The sequence below is a fragment of the Anneissia japonica genome, unplaced genomic scaffold, assembly GCF_011630105.1.
Source record: "Anneissia japonica isolate Jap-2015-1 unplaced genomic scaffold, ASM1163010v1 scaffold1258_len173354_cov150, whole genome shotgun sequence".
NCBI classification, from domain to species: Eukaryota; Metazoa; Echinodermata; class Crinoidea; order Comatulida; family Comatulidae; genus Anneissia; species Anneissia japonica.
This window is the reverse complement of record NW_022754736.1, coordinates 1-13,947: the sequence shown is the minus strand read 5'-3', so window position 1 is coordinate 13,947 and position 13,947 is coordinate 1. Positions and strand designations below refer to the sequence as shown.

The 13,947-nt window shown below is 32.6% G+C and overlaps 1 protein-coding gene across 1 annotated transcript in view; it reads left to right on the top strand.

Moving 5' to 3' along the window:
• LOC117123224 (neurogenic locus notch homolog protein 2-like) overlaps nucleotides 1-12,621 on the top strand; it is a gene marked incomplete at its 3' end in the record, with an annotated part of 18,720 nt that extends 6,099 nt beyond the window's left edge. The window contains exons 3-21 of the mRNA XM_033269074.1: nucleotides 763-882; nucleotides 1,536-1,658; nucleotides 2,270-2,392; nucleotides 2,768-2,893; nucleotides 3,301-3,423; nucleotides 4,220-4,339; nucleotides 4,810-4,938; nucleotides 5,575-5,694; nucleotides 5,989-6,111; nucleotides 6,575-6,688; nucleotides 6,980-7,084; nucleotides 7,724-7,837; nucleotides 8,078-8,194; nucleotides 8,503-8,616; nucleotides 9,357-9,716; nucleotides 10,800-10,916; nucleotides 11,909-12,019; nucleotides 12,249-12,371; nucleotides 12,481-12,621. Coding sequence (XP_033124965.1) covers nucleotides 763-882; nucleotides 1,536-1,658; nucleotides 2,270-2,392; nucleotides 2,768-2,893; nucleotides 3,301-3,423; nucleotides 4,220-4,339; nucleotides 4,810-4,938; nucleotides 5,575-5,694; nucleotides 5,989-6,111; nucleotides 6,575-6,688; nucleotides 6,980-7,084; nucleotides 7,724-7,837; nucleotides 8,078-8,194; nucleotides 8,503-8,616; nucleotides 9,357-9,716; nucleotides 10,800-10,916; nucleotides 11,909-12,019; nucleotides 12,249-12,371; nucleotides 12,481-12,621 — 2,523 coding nt within the window. The remainder of the gene's footprint in view (nucleotides 1-762; nucleotides 883-1,535; nucleotides 1,659-2,269; nucleotides 2,393-2,767; nucleotides 2,894-3,300; nucleotides 3,424-4,219; nucleotides 4,340-4,809; nucleotides 4,939-5,574; nucleotides 5,695-5,988; nucleotides 6,112-6,574; nucleotides 6,689-6,979; nucleotides 7,085-7,723; nucleotides 7,838-8,077; nucleotides 8,195-8,502; nucleotides 8,617-9,356; nucleotides 9,717-10,799; nucleotides 10,917-11,908; nucleotides 12,020-12,248; nucleotides 12,372-12,480) is intronic.
• Nucleotides 12,622-13,947: the final 1,326 nt, after the last annotated feature.

Below are 13,947 nucleotides of genomic sequence, written 5' to 3'. Positions count from 1 at the left end.
TCATAACTTTTTGAATACCAGTTGAACTCACCTGCTGCGGGACTGGAGCAGTGTCCCGGTCAGGAGTGCGCTACTTAGGGTAGACACTGACTGTGCTTCGAATCCTAGGCGTAGGCTAGGCCTAATTATAAACAAACAAGTCATCGGACTGATATACGTTTATTAATTCAATTGAATTATTCCTCCATGATTGAATTGACGTTGACAAAACCGTCTCTCTGTAACTGCGTACGTAAACGATCACAAAAACTCACGACTTCACACTACTGGATGTACGTATATTGTCTAGGCTAGTTGCTCGATCGTCGGGACGATTTTTCGATCAGCTGCTCGCCAAAAATTACTGGTCTTGAATATTAATGTGTTGGTTAGAAAATGCTACCAAGCTACTGAAAAAAGTGATCAGCCTCGTTTTCACCTGATTTTCCCGTCTCATCACATCATGTTTTGTTTCTCTAATTATCGTTACATCTCGACATTTTGAATTTTTTAAGTATTTTTCCCGAACTCAGGAAAGGTTAAATAAGCAATATATGGCCACTTATATATAAATACTATTAAAAGATTTAAGGAATAAGCCAATTATAAAATTAATGTTATAAGTAATAATGTGAAAAAGGTTTATGAATGCTATGGAAATGTGCTACAATTTCTAGAGAAATATTATAATGTTGAATAATACAATAGAATGATGAAAATGAATGTTTATTTTAATGTAAATTATGTTTATTTGTATGTTATTTTTTATTTGTTGTTAAATAGTGATGCAACCTTGTTCAAGTTCCCCTTGTTTAAATGGTGGTACATGTTCAGATGTTAGTGACTGTTCTGCCTTTACTTGTTCGTGTCCTGCATGCTACACAGGGTCGCTGTGTGAAATATGTAAGTTTTTTATATCAAACCAAAAACAACTGTTTTATATGCACTTCAAGAGTTCACAAGTTCTAACTAACTTTTACTTTATGCTACTCTAATCAATAATGAAACATGTTTTTAAATGTTTAGTAGAGTAATTCCTTTCAGAAGATTAACCAGTGGACAAGTCTTCAGCTCCAAGCAGTTTACTTTAATGAGACACTACTCCAAACTAATTAATAGTTACTTAATATGTTAATTTAAAAATGAAATTTTCAACCATTCTCTATCCATACTATTTTGTTTGTCATTACCAAATAATTAGGCTTATATGATGTAATCTTTGAAAAAATATCATCTGAATACAAAAATGGTTTCTTTCTGAACTAACTCCCAATGTTAATTTCCTATCCCCATTAGTGCACAGCTTTATTTATTTTTTTTTTAGGTTCATGTGAAAAAGACCAATTCAATATAATATTAAATCATTCAAAAATTTTAATGAATTATTTAGAAGACTATTTATTTAAAATTATAAAGTTATATATTTAAAATTATTTAGTTATATATTTGAAATTATGAAGTTATTTTAAGAATTATGAAGTTATATATTTGAAATTTAGTTATATATTTAAAATTATTTGAAACCAAAAATTAAACCAAGTATGTTTTTTTTTTAGTTACTGATCCATGTTCATCCAATCCTTGTACAAATGGAGGAGTTTGCTCATCTGCAGGTGATAGCTGCTCTGCATATACATGTGCATGCAGCGCCTGTTTCATGGGAGACAGATGTGAAATAGGTAAATTGCTGGGTTTCTTTTTTATAGTGGGTGACCCACTCAGCATATACTAGTTGATTTGATATTCAAGGATCATCTTAAATGAATGAAATAATATGAAGCTTTATCAGCAAAGTGTCATTACAAGGCTTTGGGAGTGGAGATGGTTTTAGTCGTGAGAACAAATCTTGGTCAGTCACAGGATTTGAACCCAGGACTCTGGGATTTGAAGGCAAGCATCTTAACCACCAAGTTACATCTCAACTCCACTGTTCTTGAATTTTCCCCTCTGCTTCCATCACATTTTAATACATATCTGTGTGATATCTATTTTTAGGTTTTTTTTTAAATGAATTTGTTTTAGAACCTTTTGATGTTAACAGCATCATTTCATATATTTGAATATAGATGCTAAAAGGGCTACCCATATAAAATGTGGTTGAAATAAATAAATAATGAAATGTTTTTAAAAGTTTACCTACAATTATGAATACATTACTTGTTAGTTATGATGCTTACCTACCAATACCAAGCCCTTGTTTCCTAATCCTATAGTTCCCACAACAGCTTTACACTCATGATTTAATAGAGCATCGTGTGCCAATATTATTTTATTAAATTTATATTTTCAGCTACACAAGGTTGCAGCCCTGACCCTTGTCAAAATGGTGGAACCTGTTTTGAGAGCGGCAATGGATGTGGTGACTTCTCTTGTCAATGTCGAGATTGCTATGATGGAAATACCTGCGAGATAGGTATGAGACTGCATGAATTTTCTAGGGAGCCCTTTTCAGTTTCTCTTTTGAGCTACTAACATACGACTTCCGAACAAATCAAAATGGTTAGGGAATTGTGTGGTACCGACCAGAATTGTTATACAGTAGAACCCCTATTAGGAGGACACCTTTAGGACCGAAAAAAGTGTCCCCTTAATAGGGGTGTCTCCATAATATGGTGTCCCAAAGGAGGGGATCTACCGTAGTATGTTATTGTCATACATTTGTTTGAGAACATCGCTTTCCAATCTGAGCAAAAACCAATGATTTCCTCCAGGGATTGGTTAAAAGTTTCTTCATTCTGTTGTTTGTGTTGTTGCCTAGTTACCTGTTTTTTTTTTTATTGTTGCCTAGATACCAACTCATGCATGAGTAATCCTTGTCAGAATGGCGGCCAATGCTATCCTGCTATTGGGGACTGTAACTACTTTGTTTGTCAATGTACAGTCAACTGCTTCTCTGGAACCTTCTGTGAAATTAGTGAGTCTGCTCTTTCATAATTTGTTCATTATAGTCATTATTCTCTATATAATTGATAATTAATTGTTTTCCCATTGTATTGTATTACATTTTATAAGTCAGTCCTGAGTCCATCACTCTAAATCTTAATGTTATTTTTTCTATCCCCAACCATGCACTCAACCATGCACAAATTTGACATTAGTGCACGGTTTGCTTGATCTTTTTAGGTTCGTGTGCTAATGATCAATTCAATATAATATTAAATCACTTAAAAATTTAAATGAATTACTTAGAAGACTTTATTTAAAATTATGAAGTTATTATTTGAAATTATTTAGTTATTATATATTTGAAATTATGAAATTATAAAAAATGTTAATCATATGCAACTTGACCCTTGAACTTTGGATATGATTTGACTGTAGGTTCGGATGTTTGTGCTGTAAGTCTGTGTATGAATGGTGGCGTATGTAATGTAGACCCTGTCAACTGTCAAGCATACACATGTCAATGTCCACAGTGCTATGATGGAGCAAACTGCCAGACAAGTAAGAAAACTTTCTTTTTGTGGAGTTGACGTAAGCCAGGGACACAATGCATCGTACGACTGTCAGATACCAAATCCATCTCCACTCCCATTGTGTGTTTGAGAACGCAATGCTATCTGTGGATTGTTGGTTGCAATCTGGCCAGGTCATCATTAAAACCATCTATTGTGCGTGCCTTGTCGCATTGCGTTCTCTGTAAGAACGTGTTGGCTGACTACCGTGGGTTCAGCGTGTGTCCCAATTTAGAGTATATTTCCCGATTTTTTACCTTACACTGACAGTTTTCTGCAAACAAGATGCATAACTTCAATCATAATATTAACTTGATATACCAGTACTTATATAAGTAATATAATACTTTATCATTGATATTGGTTTTTATCTTAATGAATTTATAGTTTTAGTAATAATTGTGTATGTGTAATATTAGTATTAATCTTGCATTTGTAATGCACCATTTAAGCAGTTGGTTTAAGACAGGGCATAAAAATCGGTCAGATGGCCAATTTTTGATTTTTTTTTTACTTTAATGTTTCCATTGAGCTTCCAAAAATCTCAAAGCACTGCTTTTATACCTCTTCATTCTCAGTTTTAATGTTACTTTTTACATATAATAGTTGTCTGGCTGTAAAAAGTAAGGTGTTTTCTAGCCAATGGTGCTTGACGGACTGCACACACAGGGTTTTTAATTCATTTTCATGGGCCGCAAAAAAAATCACTGTCGGACCGCATGCGGCCCACGGCCCGCACTTTGCCCAGCTGTGGTTTAAGGGAATTCTGATTTTTCTTGTTACAGATATAAATCCGTGTCAGAGTAACCCGTGCTTGAATGGCGGTGAGTGCATGCCGAGTGACTCCTGCCAGGGGTACTCATGTACCTGTCCCACATGTTACAGTGGAAATCAGTGTCTAACATGTAAGTCAATAGAGGTCGTACTCCTCAGATCTTTTTTATTAGCCTACTTCATAGTGCCCTTAATAATAATGTTTATTTACTTAACTACTTTTGAACATGATTCCTTTATAATATGATATACTGAATTACAGAGCAGTTTTAAGGCCTGTCCAGTCTATGAAATGTTATTAATCTACACCAAGTGACATGCCTAAGTATGGCACACAGGTGCATCATGACTGTAAATGGGCATACAACAGTTTCTTTGTCAGCTTTATTTTACCATGTTCAATCATTTATCTGAAATAAAGTTACATTATTATTAATAATAATATATAAATATCTCGATTTACATTAATATTTACTCAATGTTCACATATTCGACACTTATTGCTATTTTCTATTTTAATAGTTTCTATTATTGTCTAATGTTTTTTTTTGTTATCTATTACTGTTATTTATTCACCATTTTTGTTACCAATCTTCTACAGTTTCAGATCCTTGCGGACCAGTGAATCCATGCTTGGGTGGTGGTACATGTTCCCTGGATTCCACATCCAACACCTGTACCTACACCTGCACTTGCCCTGTATGCAAATCTGGAAGTAACTGTGAATTGGGTAAGCAACTATAGCACTAAAGCTCTATCCTAACTATAACATTTTATGTGACAAATATATGTGATTTACCCATATATGGACATGGTATGACATCTTCATGACCTTATTTGGATTTGATATGGCATCATAATGCCCATATATGGACAATTAACACAAAAAGCTCAGCTAGGTATAACTTTGATTGATCATTAACTATGATTTCTTTGCTTATTATTTGTTAATTGTGTTATAAATAACTGTACGAAGCACCCTGTGTAAATATAGACAATGAATGGAATTAAATTATTTGAATAAACCAATATTGCAAAACAAAAGACCCCTAAAGATGAGTAAAACAGGTCTCCTAGCTTCCCCATGCTTCCCCATAGCCTTTTGAGATACTTGAGAAATATATACTAGCTCCTTCTAGAAGGATCTGTAAAGTGTGTTTTGTAGGATATATACAGGTACACATTCAAGTTTAAAATATGCTTTGTTCTGGGTAATGGGTGGACTGTTTCATTATTTATTAAGAGTGTTTTCCTTCCTTGGAAACGCTGGAAATTAAAGACTAATGCTGAATTATGTGTCTATGTTATTATTGTGTCTATGTTATTATTGTGTACAGTAGTAAAATTTGATCTTGTTTGATTGTAGACATCAATGCGTGTGCAGCAATGCCGTGTCAGAATGGAGCGACTTGCATGCAAGGAAACACGTGTGACGATTACCAGTGCGTTTGCTCAGAATGCTGGGCAGGAAGCAATTGTGACATACGTAAGAAAATTACTATTAATCAAAACTAGTCAGTAATAAAAATAATTAATTGGAATGATAATCTGTCACGGAATATCACATAACTTGGCCTCTCCTATCTAAGTTCTCAAAAAATCTGATGGAGCCAGCATAGAGTGCTGGCAAAAGCTTGTGTATTGAATAATTGGAGCTAGTTAGTGCTATCAGTGTTTTAGTAATTATTATTTTTTAAATATTGCACAAGTAAAAAAAATATATTTAATTTGTATAATTTTATTTGGCTAATTGTTTTATTTTAATCGTACGTATATCTAGTCATTGACAATTGTGCCTCATCACCTTGCCAAAATGGAGGTCTCTGTATGAATGGTTGTCCAATTACTGAAGATTTTACCTGTAGTTGCTCAGATTGTTGGGGAGGAGAGTTTTGCACTGAAGGTAAGAATAATTTTAAGAATTATTTTTTAGCCTTCCCATGGTAGGAAGCTACATTGTAACTGATGTGAATAATGAACAGGTTCTTCTCAAGTGACACCCATGCTACTCTATGAAACTTTGAGCATTAATAGCTGTCTAAGAATTGTGTGTGTACGCAGGAAAGGGCCATGTGCTCAGTTTCTAATGGCAAAAAGGATACTCATAATAATTATGTAATACACAGTACATACAGTATGTATTAGATACATAACCTGCTGGTACGGATGATTCCATTTTTATTTAAAGTTAAGTTCCACTAAAAACTTTTGCAGTATTTGATTCATTCAGGTAAGTATCTGGAAGACTACAAACATTTCTAATGATTTGTGTAATTTAGCCAAAATATTTTTACAATGCGTAAATTAAATCAATGCGATTACAGCTTTCATTTTACATTTTATTTTACATTTTGATTCTTTTTCAGAAATCAATGCTTGTAATGGCAATCCATGTATTAATGGTGGAACCTGCTCCAATTTCTGCTCCGATTACATGTGTACCTGTGCCACTGGCTACTCTGGAGATAACTGCCAAAATTGTAAGTCAAGATGAGCAAGATTTTATAAGTCATATGCATGTATGATAAGGCTAAGTGTGTCCTTGTAAAACCATTTGTGTCTATGGTTTAACCATCCATATGCATGCATGGTGCCATATGTGTGTATGGTAAAGTCTATAGTCTGAAAAGTTTGTTGGCTTTCAGAATTATAATAATGATTATAAAAATATGTGAATACTTACAGCAAGGCCTTCACCACTAAATTTCTATAATAACTCTATACTACATTTTATTAGGTATCTTTGTACAATAATGATTTTCTCTTTTAAGATATCTGTGATAATAATCCTTGTGCCAGTGGGACATGTGTGCCAACGACCAGCTCGTTCATCTGTGAATGTGACTCATGTCACTCTGGACAATTCTGTCAAGATGGTATGGTATTTATTCATGTATTGATTCATTCATTCATTCATTCATTCATTCATTCATTCCTTCCCTTGCCTTCCTTCCTTCGTTTCCTTCATCCATCCATTCATTTCATTCATTCATTCTTTCATTCATTCATTCATTCATTCATTCATTCACTCATTCATTCATTCATTCACTTATTCATTCATTCATTCTTTCACTCATTCATTCATTCACTCACTCATTCATTCACTAATTCATTCATTTATTCACTCATTCATTCATTCATTCACTCATTCATTCATTCATTCATTCATTCTTTCACTTATTCATTCATTCACATGCTGACCATTCTCGGCCGGCCATGCTTAGTTACCCCGGCTTGCACTGTTGACAGGTTGTGAAGTGGCTCATGCTTTGTTTCAGCCCTAGGTGCTAATATATAATGGCTTATAAATTAAATAAATATTGTGTGGCCGCCTCTCATCAACATCGATGGTAACAAAATATACAAAAAAAAAAAAAATATATATATCTATATATACATATATAGATATATATATATATATAACTTTAATATTGAGCTGTCACTTGCAAGCTATATTGATTTACATTTTTTAATGTGATGTTCGAATGTAATTAACTTTATATATTTTTTATTAGATGTGGTGGCGTGTAACAGTCTGAGCTGCCAGAATGGTGGTCAATGTCTTGAATTTTGCACTCACTTTACCTGTAATTGTACTGAAAATTATGATGGTCCCAGCTGTGAATTTGGTATGTTACCCCTTCCAAATAAAATATGAGAAAATTACTCTTTTTAAAAAATTATTATTTGATATGCTTCAACGTATGTTACCCCTTTCACTAAAATATGAGAAAATTGTACACTTAAAAAAAAATTATAATTTAATATGCTTCAACCTGAGAATGACTTCAAAGATGAGTAAATATTTTATTTGTATTCATAAAATATTTCTTTTTAATTTTTTAAGTGTGTTGTTATTTCTTTTAAAGACAAGAATGCTTGTTTAAGTGGACCATGTGTTAATGGTGGGACATGCGTTAATCAGGGAAGTAATAGTTACACCTGCACTTGCCCACCTGAATACACTGGTAACACCTGTGCTGACTGTAAGTAATTTAACATGATTTTGATAATAGTTTGATAATGATTATGACAATTGTAATGAGAAGTTTAATTATAATCAGTGTACTTGTTTAGTGTACTTGTTTAGTTAAATGATAATGTTGATACTGGAAATTTTAAAAAAACAATTATAACGATGATTATTTTTATATTCATAATAATTATAACAACGATTTAAATAATAATATTTTATATTTGAAAATAAAAATGATAAAAAATCATTTATGTAACTGTAATTTTTTATAACAATTGTTTTAATGATGATACTTATTTTGTGATTTGTTCTTGTCAGTGGTGGCAACTTGTATGGTAAATACTTGTAAGAATGATGGTGATTGTATATCGTTCCCTAACGGCTTCATCTGTCTTTGCAAGGGCCAGTGGACAGGAACCAACTGTGATATACGTTAGTATATATTTATTTACTATTTCATCATTAGGCCTACTTCGTTATGCCCATCTTCAACAAACCCTGTAAGAACCTTCATGTAAGGCTTGAGTGGTGTTGAATAGCTTTGTGGTAGGGATGCTTGCCATCTTATCCTAGGGTTGAGGGTCAATTCATGTCACAGTAACAGGATTATTATAATCAAAAACAATTCCACTCTCTAAGCCTCATATAAATGAGACTATGCAAAGCATCTTGTGTGTGTGTTTTTCTTTGTGAATGGATTGCCACTAGAATAGTTGTTATAAGATCAAGTTCATAGTCCATATATCAAGTGCCCTTAGCATCTTATATTAGATGGATACGATGCTGTATAAAACTACACTATTATTATTACTATAATATTATAAGCTCACTGTCCTTGATATTTGTGCCTTAATAAATAATAGTACTACACACTGTATTCAGCTTGACCAAGTCATCTAAGAACACTATTCAATTAAACTAAACAATGTATAACGTGATAACGCCGGCTTTATTCGAGGTCTAGTTAAGACCGTTTCATAGCAATCCGGCCCTGATGTTCCCGAAATGACTTCTTCCAGCATGGGACCCTTGATATTGTTCTTAGTGTTGTACTGTATCTGCATATGTACTTACCCACACCTAATACAGTCTGCAATAACAATGAAGCAGTGTGTCACATTCTGTATTTTATTCTCAAAAATCTTATCTATATTTTAAAATTAATTTATCAGGGAGACCATGTGTAGAAAACTATACTATCCCGACTGATGACTCCCTTGTCATCCAATCTAATAATTACCCGGAGAACTACAACAACGGAGACAACTGTCTTTGGATCATCTCAGTCGCAGCTGGTCGCAGAATCCGTGTGTTGTTTGATGACTTCTCGACAGAGCCCCAGTATGATTGGTTAGAAGCTGGTAATGGTGACAACCCAGCCAACATGTCAAGTAGAATTATTCGACACTCGGGGCCAGATCTGCCAAGCAATTTTATATCGACAGACAATAAAGTTTATATTCAGTTTATAGCCGATGATGACAAAACAGAAAAAGGATTCCAAATTACGCTGCAGGATGATGAGTTACCAAGTATGTTTTTTTTAAATTTATTATTTTAAATATTTTTTGTATTATATGCATAATATACCTATCAAAATAACATAATAATATGGCTTAAATAATTATTAAAATTAGATTAGCTGTATAATTCTTATTCTTTTTTTTTTTTATTGCACAATAGAATAATCTGGATGGGAGGGCCTGGTCTCTAAAGTAAACTTAATTACTATAACAATTGTTTGAGAACCACTCCCATCCAGTATAAAAAAAACCAAAAAAACATCATTAAAATGTAAGATAAAATATGATAGACAACACATCACAACATCAAGCAAAAAGCAAGCAAGAAATAAAACAAGAGAGAATAAATAAATAACAGAATAATGCAAAAATAGTCATTAAAAGCAAAAAACAAGGTCATCACAATCACCATTTAAGTACAGTAATAACAATAATAATTATAATTATTCTACAAAACCTATTGTTATTATTACCATCATTACAGCAAAATTCCCATTATTATTTTATTATTTTATTATTTATAATTATAATTATTATTATTATTATCATTATTATCACCATTTGTACCATTATAACTACAATTACCATTATCTTCATTATAACAATCATAACAAAAATAATAACCATCATCATTATCATATTATTAATATTATAATAGTTATTATTTGTCTCTTATACACATCTTTATTATTATCATTATTATAATTATTACGATTATTGTTGTTGTTATTGTTGTTATAGTAGTTCCAATTACAATAACCACCATAGCAACAAGATTATTACAGTTATGAGATCATTTTTATCATAATGATATTTATGTGAAATTATGTAATTTAGAATATATTTTGTTGAAGGTTTGTGGAGTGGGTTTGTGGGGGTGGGTTTGTGTGAATAAGATGGTTCTGTCTGGGTTTTTTTTAGAATTGCTTTTTGCCGAAAAAAGATTGTGGTCATTGTATCAGTTTAATGCAAATACTTATTATCTTTTTTTTTTTTGTTTTTTTTTTAATCATTTTGATTTACCTTTTTTTTGTACCACTTTATTTTGTATTAAAATTTAAATAAAATAATTGTTTACCTTTTTTTATACAGACACTAGGCCATGTAATAGTCTGCCGTGCCAGAATGGAGGTACTTGTTATGATGTGATTGAACGTTATACATGCACCTGTCCTTCAAACTTCATTGGGACAAATTGTCAAACCTCAAGTATGCATTCTTTTTTTTAAATTTTAATATTTTAACTTATTGATTGATATTTTATTTTATTTTATTTTTGTATGTATGTCATTCATTTTCAAAATTTTAATATCTTAACATTTTGATGTTTTATTTTATTTCATTTCATTTATATTCTTTTATTTTATTTTACAAAACAAACCGAAACAACCGACTATTGTGTATAGGTGGGCCATGGAGGGGCATAAGTGGTCACATGACTACTGTCACAAGGCGTGCCATTCAAACATTCAAAACATAGAACAAGTAGTATAATAAATAATTCAGAAGAAAAAAATTTAAATATAGTTATATAATCATATTAAGTATCTGTCAATATCAAATACTGTAACTAATTTAAATTTACTACTTTTTCTGTTATTCTTATGTATATGTTTATATACATTTTCTATGTATATGTTTATGTACACTGCAGATGTGAACATTTTTCATTGATGGTGGTAGTAGACCTACCGAAACATATCTGGTTTGGGGCCGTGGAGGCCAATGCATTGAATATGGGCACTCGCCTATAGTGAAATTGAAAGCAGTTGTGTTTTCTATCAAATGTATAGTGTATTCTGCTACTACATCAACCATTTTTCCAACTTATGATTAAAATTTTAAAGCAGAACCCCTTAGAGGCCCTGTTGACATGGCATATGACAATGTAAAAAGCATTTTTTGGATAGATGGATATATTTCAATGCTTAGGCTTCGCTCTGTATTTAACTATTTTGATTGGTAATTTTCCTTGTACAGGTATTTCGAAAATTGATTGTTGATTTTTTATTTTTGTTTTTTCATGTCTCCTTTTTTATCTCTTAAAATCAATTATTTATTTGGTCAAATACAGGACCATTTGAAAAACAGTTTATTCTGAAATGTTATCCTGTATAAAGATGTTTTAAATTAAAAAAATTAAAAAATAATAAAATTATGAAAGCATTATTTGAATTTGTACTTGATTTGTTTTTCTCCAGGTACCTGTAACCCAAACCCTTGTCAAAATCTTGGTACGTGTACTCAGGATCAGCAGGGTGGTGTCGTGTGTACTTGCATATCCGGCTTCATTGGAGATCGCTGTGAGACACGTAGGTGTTCCAATATTTGGCATAAAAATGCTTCATTCTGAAAACAAGTTTTAAAGTGACATTCCAACAATCAGTTGATCCATCAATCAGTCAGTTAATTGATCCATCAATCAATCAATCAATCAATTCTCTAGTAATGTACTTAATTCAAGACCTGATATAAAAACACAGTATTAACTGTTTGCAGTTAGTTGATACAGAATTTAATAATATTTTTTTCTGTCTTCAGCTGTTACCAATGTAGATTGCACATCTTCTTCATGTTACAATGGAGGGACGTGTACACTAGGCTCTGACAACTCCATCACATGCCAGTGCATGCCTTGGTTTATGGGAACATTCTGTGAAGAAGGTCAGTAAATTGCAGTTGTATATTATATATAATTCTCTGTTGTGTCTTTTAATGTTTTCAATGCTGTAAATGTTTAGTGAATGTATTTTTGATGATTTTTTTCTTTTAGATATTGATGAGTGTACGAGCAACCCATGTCAGAATGGAGGTACTTGTATTAATAGTGTAAATCAATTCTACTGCAGCTGTACAAAAGCTTTTCAAGGAGTTACTTGTCTAGAACCAAGTAAGTTTGTTAATCTACCAAAATGTAGAGAAAGGAAGAGAGCACATTCCTAAAATAGCCTCTAGTTAGGCCATAGAAGTCATCCTCATCACCATAGGAATGTATCCCGGCCTGTTGTGATTTAGCTAAATAAAGGTTACCGAAGGCTTCCTAAGTTACTTATAGATAGATAAGGCTCTTGTTTGTTAGTTATAATATCTCATATAATATGTTAATGGTAAACGAGATTCTACATAATAATAATAAACATACCTCTTTCCTGCTTGTAGATGGGTAGTGATGGCGACCCATCTCAAAATCGTGTGCGCACGTTTCTCTACATCATGCATGTTCAACAATTTATTGCTGAGAAGCAGCCAATTCATATTCTTGACAGCAATTTGACCTCTGAAAGGTCATTGTTTGTCAAAAAACAAGGGCCTAAGATGACTGAAAAGTGGAGTTTCCTTCTTTCGTTCTGCCGGGTAAAATCAATTACTTTAGGCGACGTTTGTAGACTAACCAACACATACCAACGTCCGCATGTCTTGCTAGCCTTATCCTACTCGAGGCCTAGACTAGCTAGGTTGGTATAGCCCTAGCCTTGAAGGGACGAATGTCCCAATGAAAAACAATGTCGCTTCTTGATAACTAACATTGTCTATTTAACATCACAATAATTCATTATTAGACCTATAGTTGTTTTTTGAATTGTACTCCACAAATCTCAGCCGATACCTCGCACAACTCGAGTAACGTCTCGTATGATGTATCTATTGTCGTGACGTCATGGCTCGCTGGCTCCCACTTGCAATGTCTCGCACTTGTGATCAAATAACACGCTGGCTCGCACTTTGGCAACACTCTTTGGCAGTCAACTCGCTCCTAGAAAACTCACCCTTGGAAACCTGCCCCATAAAAAAATGTACACTTCCTAGACCATGCAGTCTTCAAAATAAAAATTGTAACCTTTGGTAATCAACTACATTTTCCACATACATAGAAATTTTTGAAACTTTATTAAAAAAAACCTAAACCATAATTCACCACTATAGACACTTTTTGACAAAAATGAAAAAATTACAACTTTGTTACCCAATGAGAAGTGTTCTAATATAGACAATGGGTCGTGTTTCATATTATTTGTTATATTTTTGTTACTCATTATTTTCACTTGACTCGCATAAATAATTTTGTTCGAAGAACATTTATATGCAGTTGAACTTTGCAGCACTTCACTTGCAATTTGCAATTTCTAGTTTCTTTTTGCCGAAAAAAGATTGTGGTCATTGTATCAGTTTAATGCAAATACTTATTATCTTTTTTTTTTTTTTTTTTTTAAATCATTTTGATTTACCTTTTTTTTGTACC